General features: G+C 40.5%; 1 protein-coding gene across 1 annotated transcript in view; it reads left to right on the top strand.

The window, feature by feature from the left end:
• Positions 1-16,075, top strand: part of LOC122792799 (extracellular matrix organizing protein FRAS1-like) — a 4,352,848-nt gene that overhangs the window by 706,114 nt on the left and 3,630,659 nt on the right. The window contains exon 14 of the mRNA XM_044060368.1: positions 13,476-13,616. Within this exon, the coding sequence (XP_043916303.1) occupies positions 13,476-13,616 (141 nt within the window). The remainder of the gene's footprint in view (positions 1-13,475; positions 13,617-16,075) is intronic.

The following is a 16,075-nucleotide window of genomic DNA, read 5'->3' as shown; positions in this document are numbered from 1 at the left end:
CATAGTACAGTTTTGTACCTACCATAAATGTAGATGTTTGAGTGCTAATACAGCTGCAGTACAGGTTTCCCTCCCTCCTTCCCCTCTTGGTAAAGGACTAGTGGCTAACCCCTCCTCATACAACCTAATTTGGGTTATCCTCCTATGGTGTATTTGCTTGCAACTACTGTTTTTTGATTACATTGCATTGCTTGAATATATTTTTATATATAATTTATGTATTGCCTTCCTTCTGGGGGCACCTGACATCTGGGGCAAGAAAAGACTGAAGAATATGGCGTCGGCTGTGTCTTATATATCCCTGTCGCACTGACGTCAGGAAAGAAAGCGACAACAACCGACGCCGGACCAAGACTTTGGAATTCGGCCGACCGAGGGACCGCCTGAAGGCAGAGAACCCATATGTGATTACTGCAGCTGTATTAGCACTTGAACATCTACATTTATGGTAGGTACAAAACTGTACTTTCTTACAGGTCAAAGCAATGGTGTGCCTCCACCTCCAAATCTGGAGGAAACAAAGCACAACCCTACAGTAAGCAGTCTCAATGACTTCCCTCTACCTTCACCAAGCACTTATCTTTTGGCAGCCCCCTTGGAGGAGAAACTACCACTTCATGCTCAAAATTGGCATTTAATTACCCAGGACAAGTGGGTATTAAACAAAGTATCCCAGGGGTACAGGTTTCTTTTCCATACTTTGCCACAAAATCAGTGGGCAAAGGCTCAGAAATAAGTTATGTCCCTCATGTATATGGGGGCTATATAACCAGTTCCAGAAAGGAAAAAGGACAAGGTTTTTATTCAAGACTTTTCCTGGTACCCAGAAAAGACAATGCCTGGCGTCCAATACTGGACTTATCGATTTTGAACACGTTCCTGGACATTCCAAATTTCAAAATGCTGAATTTACAACAGCTACTGCCTATGCTGGGCAGGAACACTTGATTAGTCACTCTAGACTTAAAAGAGGCATACCTGCATATCCCAATAAGGGAATCATGCAGAAGATACCTCCGCTTCAAGGCAGGTTTTCTGCATTACCAATTCTCTGCACTGCCCTTTGGCTTTTCTACTGCGCCCAGAGTTTTTACAAAGTGCCTGGCACCAGTAATTGCATTTTGCAGACAAAGAAGAATACAAATTTATCCTTATCTGGATGACTGTCTCATTCAAGCAGAGGACAAGGACACTCTTCTTCAACATCTGGCATTTGTAAAAAGGCTTCTAACATGCCTATGGTACACAATAAATGAAAAGAAATCCCAACTAGTACCCTCTCAAATAATTACATTCCTGGGTGCAAGCTTTAATACAAGTGCCCAGATGGCTTACCTTATGCCAGACAAACAAAGGCAACTGACAACATACTTCACAAACAAATGGCAACAAAAACCCAGTTATCTGCAAGACAAATTCTGCAGGCTTTGAGGTTCATGGCATCCTGCAATGTACTAATTCCATATGCGAGACTGCATATGAGGAAACTACAATGGTACCTAAAAAGTTTATGGAGTCAACATTGTCACAGTCTGGAAACAATGATTCCTCTCATTCCCTGCCTACAACAGGAGTTTCTTTGGTGGGCAGATGCATGTCACCAAAACAAGGGATTGTCATTTACTCTACCCCCTGCCACCCAAACCTTAATTACAGATGCATAAAACTATGCTTGGCGGCCCACCTGGCAGGGAGATGCATTCAGGGCAAATGGAGCCCAAAACAAATGCATCTGCATATCAACCAGAAATAGATGCTAGCTGTTCAGAATGCTCTTGACAACCTTCAAGGACTTACTTCATCCAGGACAACTACTGATAAAGATGGACTACACCACGGTTATGTGGTACATAAACAAACAGGGGGGTACACATTCCTACCCCCTTTGCAGACTATCCATGGCATTGTGGAACACAGCTTTGACTTACCAAATACAGCTTCAAGCTCAATTCCTGCCAGGAAAACAAAATACTCTGGCAGATGACCCAAGCAGAAATCTTATGGACCCGCACAAATGAAAACTGGATCCACAAATCTTCAGCATGTTAACACAGAAATGGGGGAGCCCAGACATAGATCTATTTGCCTTTCCCCAGAATTATCATCTGGACAAATTCTGCACAAGAACTTATCACAGAAAAGCATGGAAAGTGGATGCACTATCTTTCAGTTGGGAAAACCTATCAGTCTATGCCTTTCCCCCTCTGCCTCTTCTCGCCAAGTTCTTACTAAAAGTCAGACAGGAAAAAACAAACATTTTCTTAGTTGGTCCGGACTGGTCTTGCCAGCACTGGTACCCATTTCTAAGGAATATGTCTCAACTTCCTCCTTGGTACTTGCCTCAAATACCTCATCTACTGTCTCAGCAGAACAATCAAATTCTGCACACTCAGCTCCAAACTCTGAACCTTGCAGCATGGCTGATCATTTAATTATTCAAACAACACCTCTCAGTAAATCTGTGATGGATGTCATTTTGGAAGCCAGAAGGCCTAGTACTAGAAAATCTTATGCTGATAAATGGAAGAGATTCTGTGCTTGGAACCAAGCACAAGGAATGGACACAGCAAAGCCCAATATTCCTTAGATTTTACAATATTTGACTGAGATGCTTGAGAAGGGCCTATCTTTTTCTTCAATAAAATACATGCCTCTGCTGTCTTGGCTCATTACAACACAGAGCCTCCCCTCTTTTCTCATCCTTTGCTTAAAAAGTATCTAGAGGGGCCAAAAATTTAAGGCCTCCCAGAAGATCACCAACTCCTGCATGGGACCTCAATTTTGTGCTGGAAAAACTCACCCTGCCTCCTTTTGAACCAGCAGCTACTGCAGATATAAAATTTCTGTCTTGGAAAACAGTTTTCCTCTTGGCAGTCACTTCAGCAAGAAAGATTTCAGAACTACAGGCTCTCATGGCTGTGGAGCCTTTTATTACATTTTACCCGGACGGTGTCCCACAGGACCAATCCTTCTTTTATGCCTAAGGTGGTATCCAGTGTGGCTCTTAACCAGACAGTTCACCTGCCAACATTTTACCCAAATCCGCAGAACAAGGGGGAGCGTATTCTGCATTCAGTGGATGTACACTGACCACTAAGATTCTACTTAAACAGGACCAAATCTCTAAGGAAGTCTGAGCAAATACTGTTAGCATTTGCTACAAGGTCAGAGGGGAAGGCTATATCAAAGCATACTATTTCTAAGTGGATAAGCCACTGCATTTTTTTCTGCTACTTGCACCATGGTAAACCTGTGTCCAAGGGGATCAGGTCACATTCCACCAGGGCTGCCTCTACCTCTGCAGCTTTTCTCAGAGGGGTTCCAACCAAAGACATTCTAGAGGCTGCTACTTGGAGCTCTGTTCATACCTTCACAAAGCATTATCATTTGCCTCTCTTTTCCAGTTCCAGGGTAGGCTTTGCCACTGCAGTTCTGCAGGGCCTTATAGCTGCTCCTAATGCTATTTAGTTCCATCCTCCCATCCATAGCTTTTGGATTCTACCCAAATGTAATGACTGCAGCAGTGAAACACGAAGAACATAGTACAGTTGTGTACACTTACCATAAATGTAGATTTTCGAGTGTATTCACTGTTGCAGTCTGGGTTACCCACCCGCCATCCCCCTTTTCTATAACTTTTCTTTCTTTCACTATATACTAAAGCCTTTGTGGTGTATTTGCTTTTAGACGAAGGTAAAGTTTATGTTGCTAAAAGTGCATTTACATATATTTCTGTATATATATATATATATATATATATATATATATATATATATATATATTTGCATCCCATTTGGGGGGCACCTGACATCTGGGGCAAGAAGAACTGAATAAAATGGTGTCAGCTGCATGTTTTATACCCCTGACGACCTGATGTCATGGAAGAGGAGACAGCAACCGGCCTTGGGACCCAAGACTTTGTTATTCAGGCCAACTGAGGGCAACCTGCCAGCAGATTAGCCAAATGTAATGACTGCAACAGTGAATACACTTGAACATCTACATTTATGGTAAGTGCACGCAACTGTACTTTCTTGCTCCTTCCTCAGCACAAGCTATCCCTCCTATTCCGGACATTGTAGATGATGCTTTCTTGGAATCTAGACTTTCCCCAGACACTTTACCTCCAGCTCCCAGAAAACCTGACAGGTATTACAGAGTACCTGACTCTCACATGTTCCTCTTCAAGGATCCTACTGCAGATCCAGAGACCATTTCCCAAGGACCAAAAGGCATGAAGGCTACTGTTGCCAAAAATCCTACCCCTTCTTTTAGAGATTCTAGAGCCTTATACAGATGGGGTAAGAAGGCATACACTTCTGCTACTTTGGCCATTAGGACTTTAAATTGCCAGTTTCATATGTTAAAGTATCAGCAGCATATTATGGGACTCATTAAACAGAAAATGGTATTGATTCCTGACTGTGCTGAACACAAAGAATTACAGGATTTAATGCATTTTGCAGAACAAGTTGGCAAACATACTTTGCAATGTGGGTGTGATGCTTTAGAAGCATCTTGCAGGGCTGCTGTCACTGGGTCTGTACTTGGGAGGCATGCTTGGCTTAAGGAGCAAACCTTGCCAGATCATGTTAAAGCTAAATTACTGGATGCTCCCTTAAACCAAGACAACCTTTTTGGCAAAAAAGCAGAAGTCCTCAAAAGGATGTAGGAAAAAGCTAAATCTATACAAACTGTTAAAGATTTCCTACAAGTACAGCTTCAAGATTTAGTAGGCATTGGCCCTCTAACAACTGGCCCTTTCCTGCCTCTTTCAGGCCTTCTCAGTCCAAACCCAGAACCAGCAGAACACCCATGCTTCAGTCCCAGGGTACGCACAGGACTAAACAGTAGGGGGCTCCCACTTCCAAATCAGGGAGTAGTTAGACTCCCCCCTATGGTAAACTGTCTCAATGACTTAACTTTAAAACAAGCACTCCTCAACTGACTGCTCCTTTAGGGGGAAATATTGCTCTGCAGGCAAAAAACTGGGAACTCATTACCCAGGAAAAATGGGGTTTAAATATAGTTTCCCAAGGATACAGATTTCACTTCCATAGGTTACCAACCACAAACAAATTGGCCAGATCTACCCCCAAAACTGTGGGCAAAACTCACTCTCTCTTAAGCATAAAGGCTATTCAAACTGTATCAGAAGAGGAAAAGGGACAAGGTTTCTATTCAAGGCTTTTCCTGGTACTCAGAAAAGACAACTTGTGGTGTCCTTTCCTGGACCTTTCTATCTTAAACATGCTTTTGGTGAGTCCAAAATTCAAGATGCTATCTCTTCACCAGTTGCTTCCTGTACCAGGCAAAGATGTGTGGTTGGCAACATGGGATTTAAAGGAAGCCTACCTACACATCCCAATCAGGGAATCTTGCAGAAGATATCTATGCTTCAAAGCAGGCTACATGCACTATCAGTTCTCTGCACTGCCCTTTGACTTATCTACTGCGCCCAAGGTATTCACAAAGTGCCTAGCTCCAGTCATTGCATTTTACAGGCAAAGAAATATTCAAATATACCCATACCTGGACGATTGTCTATTTCAGGCCAAAAGCCAGGACATACTTTTGAATCATCTGGCATTTGTACAAAAGGTGCTAACTTGCCTGGGGTACACCATAAATGAAAATAAATCACATCTTGTACCCTGTCAACAAATTATATTCCTGGGAGCAAGCTTGAACACAACTTCCCATATGGCTTTCCTCACGCCAGAGAAACAAATTCATTTGACAACTTACTGCAAACTAGTGGCCACAAAAACCCTGCTATCTGCAAGGCAAATACTGCAAGCCTTGGGGTTCATGGCCTCCTCCATTCTACTAATTCCATATGCAAGACTGCATATGAGGAAACTGCAATGGTATCTAAAATGCCTATGGTGTCAACATTCTCAGGATCTAGAAGCAATGACTCCTGTCATACCTTGCCTATGGTTAGAATTCCTTTGGTGGGCAGAGGCCTGCCACCAAAACAAGGGACTACCATTCACTCTACCCCCTGCCGCCCAAACCCTAACAACAGACGCATCAGAATATGCATGGAGGGCTCCCCTGGCAGGGAAGTGCATTCTGGGCAAATGGAACCCAAGTCAAATGCACCTGCATATCAGTCAAAAAGAAATGTTAGCTGTACAGAATGCTTTGACGGCCTTCAAGGACCACATTATTCCAGGACAATGAATGGTAAAGATGGACAACACCACTGTTATGTGGTACATAAACAAGCATGTGGGGGGTATCCATTCTTACCCCCTCTACAGACTAGCCGTGGCTCTGTGGAACACAGCCTTGAGCTACCAAGTGCATCTACAGGCTCAATTCTTGCCAAAAAAACTGATGAACTAATCTGAAATCTCATGGACCCACACGAGTGGAAACTGGAACCAAAGACTTTCAACATGTTGATAAACAAATGGGGGTGCCCAGATTTAGACCTGTTTGCCTCCCTCCAGAACTACCAATTGGACAAATTCTGCACAAGGACTCCCCACAAACAGGCTTGGAAAGTGGATGCTGGAAAAATCTATCAGTTTATGCCTTTCCTCCTCTGTCTCTCCTCTCACAAGTACAAATAAAGATCAAACGGGGCAAACCAAGGATTATACTGATAGCACCAAACTGGCCACGCCAACAGTGGTACTCTTGTGCAGTGTGTCACTGCTAGCCCCATGGCACCTGCCTCAGACCCCTACCCTGCTGTCACAGCAGGAGAGCAAGATTCTGCTCTCCCAGCTTCAAACCCTGAACCTGGCGGCCTGACTAATCACCTTATCTCTCCGTTACCATCCCTCAGTGAACAAGTGTTGGATGTCATTTTGGAGGCAAGGAGGCCTAGTACTAGAACCTATTTTGCTGAAAAATGGAAAAGATTCTGTGCCTGGAACCAAACTCAAGGGATGGCCACAGAAGCGCTTAATTTACCTCAGATTCTTCAATACTTAACTGAGATGCTTCACAAGGGCCTTTCCTTTTCCTCCAATAAAGTTCACACCTCGGCCATTTCAGCTCATTACAACACAGAACCACCCCTCTTTTCTCACCCACTACTCAAGCAGTTCCTCAGAGTGACTAAAAACTTAAGACCACCCAGGAGAGCCCCAACTCCAGCCTGGGACCTTAACTTTGTATTGGAAAATCTCACTCTTCCTCCTTTTGAGTCAGCTGCAAGTGCAGAGTTAAAATTCCTTTCTTGGAAAACAGCTTTCCTTTTAGCAATCACCTCAGCAAGAAGGGTATCTGAATTACAGGCCCTTATGACAGTGGAGCCTTTCATCATCTTTCATGCAGACAAGGTGTCCTTCAGGACCAATCCCTCCTTCATGCCCAAGGTGGTATCCAGTGTGGCTCTTAATCAATCCAACCTTCTTTTCTATTCCACAGAACAAAGGGGAATGGATACTGCAGTCCTTGGATGTGCACAGACAACTTAGATTTTACTTGGACAGGACTAAACCTCAAAGGAAATCTGAACAACTGCTGGTGGCATTTGCTGCAGGGGTAGAGGGAAAGGCTATTTCAAAACAAACCATTTCTATATGGATAGGCCATTGCATTCATTTCTGCTATAAGCACCATGGAAAACCTATCCCACAGCGGATTAGACCCCATTAAACCAGGGCTGCATCTACCTCTACAGCCATTCTCAGAGATACTCAAACCCCTATCAACTTTTCTATTGCTCCCTCACTCTTCCCTAACCGCATAATAAATTTCCACAAACTCAAAGTCCTCTGACATACCTCTTACATTGTAAAGTTAGACCTAAGTATGCCACACTGTATCCTCTTTCAAACACTTAAGATATTTTTCCTTTTTAATCTACTATGCTCTGGTGATATCCACCCCAATCCTGAGCCACACAGCAACTTCTCTAAACTAAGCTGTAATTACTCTGCCAGTATTTCTCCATGACCTCCTACTCAGGCCCCCTTAACACCTCTTACTACCTCCATACCCACCAGTAACCTCCCTCCTCTTAAAAACCTAACTATAATCTCTCTCAGTATACAAAGTATCCCTAATAAGGTGTCTCATCTTCGCTCTCTGATCTCTCAACATACCCTTGACATTCTTACCATCACTGAAACTTGGCTACAACCACACATCTCTGACTCAGAAGTACTTTCCCCAGGTAATAATATTTTTTTGAATTGATTGTCAATCAAAAAAGGGGGAGGAGTAGCTATTCTATATACAAAACAACTTTCACTTACCCCGTACTCACACCCCTCCTAACATTTACCCTGCTTAAATTCTTGTAGTCAACTGTAAACTTAATAAAAAACTCACTATTATGCCATTTACATCCCCCTTGGAAATAATATTCCTGTCTTAGAGCAATTTCTCTCATGGATCTCTGATAACATCACCTACGAAACCATTATCTTGGGTGATGTTAATATGACTGGTCATCTGTAAACTCCACCTCTCCTCATACTTGCATCAACCTCTTCTTTCAGCTCATCACTTCTCCCACTCGCAATAGTAAACATTCTAACACTGACACTAGTCTTGATTGGATCCTCACTTCTAACCCAAACCTCTACCGTAATCCCTGTACTCTTCCAGATTCTCTGCGACCACCTTCCCACCCTAGGTTGTAGAACTTAATGACTTCACAGACTCCACCATTTTAAAGACTGTCACATTCTCTCTACCTTTAATCCAGATACTTTCAATAATGTACTTTCCTCTTTGATGAGGCCGTCTCCACATTCAATGAAATTTTCCTTAGTACTTTAAACTCTCTGGCCCTATCAGAAAAATAAGACTTAAAGCTAACTCTTCACCCGGGTTATCTCAGCCCACTCGTAACTTGATGCTACAGAGAGGTAGGGCCTAGCAGACCTGGAAAAAAAAACAACCTGCCAAATGGCCTCCAGACGTATAGAGAACTTAACAACCTTACCAAGAAACATATTGAAAATGACAAAAGGCAATATTATAAACCACTTAATCTTCACTCTAATCCTAAACAAAAAAAATGGAGCAATATTAATAAGCTTCTTTATCCTGGTAAGCCTACTACACCTAGTCCCTGTCTTCATTCCTCTGACCTTGATACTGCCACTCAGCTATGCAGTTTCTTTATTAACTCTTATCAAATATCTTACCAAAAATAAGAATGCATATCTTTCTTCTACTGAGCCCACTCCCCCCACTACCTCCACGTTCTTTCTTAAACCCTCTCCCACTGCATATATCAAGGCACTTCTCTCTTAAGCTTAAACCCTGTTCTCCATCTGCAGACAACCTTCCTCCACAATTCCTCAAAATCACTGCTAATGCCATTGCCTACCCCATCTCCAGTCTCATAAACTGATCCATTCTTGAAAATACTGCACCCAAAATTTGCAAGAAATTCTATGTTGTCCTCCTTCGTAAAGGTGGAAACTTCACAGATCCCTCCAACTATCGTCCCAATATGCTATCCTCCCTCTCCAAAATAGTGGAAAAATGCATACATAAACAAATACTTGAACATCTTATACAGGAAAACCTCCTAACTCCCACACAGCATGGTTTCTGTCCCCACCATAGCACTGCCACTACTCTTATTACTTTCACTCAGACCATTGCCAAAGCTCACAATGAAAACAAACTGGTCTCTTCCCTCTTCCTCAATTTATCAAAAGCTTTCGACACACTCGCTCATAATCTGCTTTTATCTAAACTTAAAAAACTTAAATGCTCTCAATCTACTGTACTCTGGTTCAACAGCTGCCTCTCTGATAGACTTCAGTCTAGTAGATGCTATCAGCCTCCTCTCCCTTCCTTCCTCTGCATACTGGTGTACCCCAAGGTTCCGTTCTTGGCCCCTCATTCAACATCTTCACAAATAATCTAAACACATCTTGCCCACACTCCTCTCTAATCCACTATGCAGACATTTCCACCATCATATCTTGCTCTGATAATCTCCCCCACCTTCTGTCCCTTACCCAAGACTCTCTCCTGTCTGTGGAAAACTGACTAAGGAGCAATGAGCTCTTACTTAATCCAAAAAGAACAAAACTTCTTTTCCTCCATAAATCTCTACAGCATTGTAAAAACTCCTTCTTAGTCACATTTCTCGATAACACTACTATCTCAGTAAAACCCGTACTAAACTCCTTGGAGTTGTTATTGACGATCAACTTAAATCTGACTTACACATTTTTCAATCTGTCAAAAAAACACACAAAAAACTAATTCTGTTATATAGGATGGACACAAAACATTCAAAAGCACAAGCTTTTCCACTGCCTACTCTATTCTTCGCTGCTCCTATACTCACTAATCTCCAGTCTAACCTCATGGCCAAATTTGAATCCACTTATAATAAAATTGCTAAGTTTGCTGCTAATCTATCTTTCCGCTGCCATCATTGCATTGCCCTAAGAAATCTCCTGTGGCCAGAAGTACATTACTAATTCCTACTTCCACAGCTTCACCTCACCCACTCAGTACTAACTAATCCCTCCCACTGCCCTCTCTATCCTAATCTCCCCCTATACCACCAAATTTTGTCCCCAAAGTGGAGGCCAGCATCTCCTGGAAAGTCTGTAAGTTCAGTAAGCAAATTGGTAAACTTCTATATAGTCACACTGTGTGTGCTCCTGAAATAAACTCCCCCAGACATTAGAGCCAACTCTAACAGCCTCAGTTTAAAAAAAAAAAGTTAAAATATTAACATGGACCAGCCCCTGCCTTTCTCCAACCTGACCTATTCCTCCTCAGTCTCTTTTTCTCCTGTATCTCTATTAATGTCTACACTCAGCTGTCTACATCTATAATCCTATTTTCTTTCAAACAGATATTGTGAATTGTTCACTTCACTTCATTTCATAACTGGATGATTATTTGCCTAGATAGCAGCTGTAGTGTTTCTCTGTGTAAATACAGCTCTTTAATTATTTTGTTAATAAATCTTGATTTGCTACTGTATCTCCTGTTGTAGTTTGTTTGTGTCTTTCGGCTTTTCCCGGTTAGGGGTCGCCACAGTGGAACTCCGGTCCACTAATGATTGGCAGTAGATTTTTACGTACTGGCTTGCCGGGCCTAACACACAACCTTCAACGAAGGAACACCCATTCACGCATGTCGCTACACAGAAGACGCTCTAACTGAGAATCGAACAGCCAACGTCTAACTGTGAGGCGACAGTGCTACCGCAGCACCACCACCGCAGTATAGTTAAGCTTTCTATTTTATAGTTGTATAAGTTTTACACATTGTGTTTGTTTTGCAGCTTTTCTCCTCAGGTCTCTGCTGAAAAAGGACTTTTCAGCCAGTCAGACTAAACCGGTTAACAAATGTCAAATAAATAAATAAATAAAAGAAATCATCAGACCACCAATGATATGTACATTAAAAGTTTACACCACACAGCATCTAAAAACCCAAAGATTTTGTGGGCCTAATGGCCCCCAGACTCCTGCATAATGTATCCTCTTAACAAAGTACTGAAATCTTTAGCAAAATCCATCAATTCTCCAGCAAGTTCTGTGGCTAATTTTTATTAGTACTGTTTGTTTTTATCAACACTGATGGGTAAAGAGTTTTTTTCATGAGTAGTGACTGACCTCCCCCTAGTTGAAATATTCATAAAGTCCAGATACATCCTTACAGCATTTAAAACCACATAAACTAATCACTCGGCCACTGTGCTCTCCATAAACCATTTATACAAAATGTACATATTATTTTGTGCCACTTACATTGTTATTGGTAATCTGTGCATATGTAAGATTACAGATATTTGCACATCAGTAGCAACCTGATTGGAAGCCCCACCTTTTTTTCAGGTGAAGCAGTGTTGGTATTTTATTTTAATGTTCATAGAACATCATAGTTATGTTCTAGAAAATTCATTGAAACTTGCCAAAGCTTATAACACTTTGCAGATGTCTTTTTACAGCTTGACAAATATTTTTATGTAATGTACTCAGATTTATTAGTGAATAGACTGTCTTCAGTGTATATCCTCTTGTTCTTTTTAAACTTGGCACTTAAATGCAATGTTATACTTAAGTGATGAAAATCAGAATGATCATTATGAAGGACTAAGTTGCTTAGAGTATCTGTTTTTATACTGGTGATCAGGAGCACCACAAGCTGTTAAATTCAAATAAAAAGAGACATCTAGGAAGTAGTTACATGCCAGTTTAAGCAGGATTAAGAGAAAAGCAGAGCTTCACTGAGGTATCTCAGCTTTTGTTAGCAGCTTGAGCATTTGTTTGAGCTGGCTAGGGAAAGAAAGGAGTGAAGTTGCTAAGTGTGCTTAACCTCTCAGTGCTGAGGGGGTGGGCATATTTTTGGGGCACATAAAGTGCAGCAGTTTCCCCAGTGGAGAAAGCAAAAAATATACTCAAGGTGTTAATTCAGGGAATTAGGCTCATCTAAGGACTTGCATCATCAACAGAAGTGAGTGACAGTCCTGAGCTACAGCCACTGCGCATATCCTATTTAAAGTTTGCATATGGGGCGTGTACAGGAAGTTAGGGAATTAAAGATGGAAAAACTTGGCTGCTGATTAGAAGACTACACCACTTCTGTTAATCTTGCCCTATTGGAATGAATGCACCTAAGGGTTTTGCCTCAGGGGGATGAAGCAGGCCAATTGAGCAGCCACAGGGATACTCAGTAATTACTGGGAGACAAGAGCAAAAAAGGAAGTAAAAATATAAACTGCATAGTTTTCACATGGATGTTAAAGTAGAAATATTCCTTGTATAACATTAGTTCTAGAGCAAATAAAAGGGTAACTGTACAACAAAAGGCTTACAGGACTCTGCATTTGGACTGAGTGGTCGGTTTAATTTTATTGTAACTGACATATAATAGTGACTTAATGGAAAAGTATGTCTCATTGCACTTTTTTTTTTTTTTTACTTGTTCTTTGTATGGGGTCTTTTGGTTCATGGAGTAACAAAATTAGATGGAACATACAAGATCCAAAGATGGTACACTGCTTGTACCTAAAACCACATAAGGAGGGAGTTAATGGAGCATGACATGCATATCTTTGGGGAAAGATTACTGGGAGAGCGAGAGATGTTTGTTTATGTAAATTCCATGATGGTGATTGATTGTTTTTAGAAAAGTTAAGTATGCAAAAATAAGGGTGCCCAGTCGTACAACAAGAGGGTGATGGAGTGTTAGAGGGTAAGTGGTATGTGTAACTATATTTGAAGAAAGTAGTGCATTCAGCAACAGTGGGAGAATTCAGTGTGCATGTAACACACTTCAGACCTTCTTGCACAAGTTGAACACAATTTAGGTTATGCCAATGCCTTCTCTGAATAACATTCTGTTAGTATGTGCACAAGCTCCTGTATTAGCAACTCATTCAGAATAATCAGCTTTACTTGAACTGATATTTGCAATGGGCAGGAGTCTGTCTGACTGCCTGTCATTTACTGTGGCCTTCATTGCACAGCTGACTGTATTAATTTTCTTTATCATCCTTTTTTTCCCCCACAAAGCTTGTGACCAGTCATGTGAAACATGCTACTTGGACAGTCCTATGTGTTTATCATGTCCTTTGGGAAGAGTTTTGCATAATGGGAAGTGTATTTCTCATTGCCCAAATGGGTATTACAAAAGTGCATCAGAGAAATGTAAAGGTAAGAAATGTTTCTTTTTTAAGTTGTGAAGAGAATAGTCATATAATGTGTTGTAGAGCAAGTTTTGGATTTCTGTAGTAAATTAAAACCTTGTTTATCTTAGGTACTGTATGAAATAATTGAAGTATGGTCAGGAGTTTTCTTGGGGGGGCTATTTGTATCCAGCTGTTTGCATACAAGACTCCTTTTTAGTTACTAGGCGTAGTAGGGTTAATGTCCCAGAGAACATTAAGGAGCCTACATATGCCCCCAGTTACCTCATAGCACTGTCTAGTTAAGTTATTTGCTCAGAGTCCTATAGAAGGCAAATGGTGGTGGAGGGAATCAAACCTTCGACTACAAGAACCAGCTTGTTAACAGCTGATAGCCTTGATCCTCTACACTAATTGCTAGACTAAGTAGCATATGGAAGAAAGTGAAGAGACTCATTACGGCTTTATTGCCAGCAGTTGTTTGGAATGTGGTACTTGCTTGTCTTACTAGAGATTGTTTTTATTATTAAGCAGAAACAAAGCACCCTGAACCACTGCTAGGTAGGCACACAAATTTATTAAGCCGAACAGTTCCACAACTTCATCAGATTACACTAATACATTCAATTAACTGCTTTTATATACTCATCCAACTTTTAAAACAGCCAGTAAAACAATCATTGTACATTGAAATACATTGAGTTACTGCCCTCTACTGACAAGGAGGATTATTACACATTAATGTCACAATTTTGCTGATCATTTTTTTTACAGGGGGGGGTGAGATCATGTCATTTAAACCAGAATTTTTACTGGCTCAACACCACTTGCCAGTATAATTATATCATAAGTGTGCTCATAAATTCTCTGCTTAACCTTTCTTTCACTCTTGCCAATGTAAATGTGATTTAAGTCAGAAACTTTAGTTTACCCAATACAGGGCAAACCTTCCCTTCCTCCCATCACTGACTTCTTTGGAAACTCTATCAATACATGTTTCTCAGGTTTTTACATCGTTTACCATAACATGCATCATCAAGTCATTCTTATTTCAATTCATCAGTAGTGAATTTGTGAGTGAATTTTAAAAAATTCTGGTACCATTTAGGTATTCCACAAAGCTACCATTCATCAGGACATTATAGTGTTAGCATAAGTGGGGGGACAGTGTGTGCCCCCCCATACATACTTTAGTTTGTTGTAAATAAATAACTTGCTGAAAGAATTATTAAAATTAGGGACAATCTCCATTAATAACAAAACAGTTCTGAACTCATTGTGCCCTAGTAGTTTGGATTCATCTTTATGCACCTTTGGTATCCCAAATATGGAGGGTATCTCGGTTTGTCTACATGCAAATATTTAAATAACATAAATTCGCTTGAGGCAAATATTAATTTCATCAAGGATATTCTTTTCAACTCTGGGTCTGTTAAATTAGACTGCACTTTGTGACAAACTCATTTTTTTCTAAGCTGTTGTTCCAAGCTCAATTCAAAGTTTCTAAGCTGAGGGTGTGTTGGGGGGTTAAAGGCTGCTGTCCTTTTACATTGTTCTCATTGTGACATGTTTTCCTTTAAATATATAATTAAGTGGGTTTTCTTCCTAATAAATAATTTAATATCAATTAAAAGTTTAAAATATTTGTTTTCTCTCTAGGTATAAAACCACTTTTGTCAATAGTTCAAAATGACTACTGTTAATTGCTACATCTGTGTAGTTGAAAATATTAAAATCATTATAACTGTATTTAAAACCACAGTTTGTCCCAGTTTCTGGAGGTGGAAATGCAGCATCATAATCATTCTCTAAAGGCAATTCATTGTCAGAAATGTCATTGTTAGGTTCTCTGTAGTGATTAATGTTCACCCAATTCTTAGGCTTGAATTGTGTTTCTTTGTTTTGTATTCATTTAAATCTCTCTCAATCTTGTTTAATTTTCTGTTTTTAACCTCCAAACATTTACTTTCTAAATTATTTAATAGTTTATGATATTTGCTCTGTAAATAGTAAATCATGAGTAATGTCCTTGTTTATACATTCTACAGTTTCTTGCCTTCTTTATTTCTACCTCATTGTTTTAATGATAGCCCTCATTATATCAAAACCACAATTATCAAAAGCCTCTATTAGTTCAAAATAAAACTCTGTACCTTCCACAACCTTGTTAGGTATTTGCATACCCTAAGCCCTTTTGGCACAATTTTCTGTTCTAAACAATACTTTAAATAAGTGTTATCCATTTCTAACATTTTACATTTGTATAAAACATAGTCCAGGTCATCAAGCTTTTGCGAAAAAGTTCCTTCTAGTTTATCATTAGTGTTGTTTTGCTAGCAAAATCATAAACAACATTGAATAAGTCACTGAATTGTCTTTTTGTACCTGTAGAGTTTTTTTCTAACATTGTTAGGCTGCTCAGATTGTCCGTGGTCGGTTTCTTCGAAACCATCCAGACTGCTGGATCCTGCTAAGATTGGCTGACTG

This window comes from Protopterus annectens, chromosome 2.part0 (assembly GCF_019279795.1).
Source record: "Protopterus annectens isolate FY-2018-M chromosome 2.part0, PAN1.0, whole genome shotgun sequence".
In the NCBI taxonomy this organism is placed as follows: Eukaryota; Metazoa; Chordata; order Ceratodontiformes; family Protopteridae; genus Protopterus; species Protopterus annectens.
Note: the sequence above shows the minus strand (reverse complement) of the source record. Positions and strands in the feature narration are given on the sequence as shown.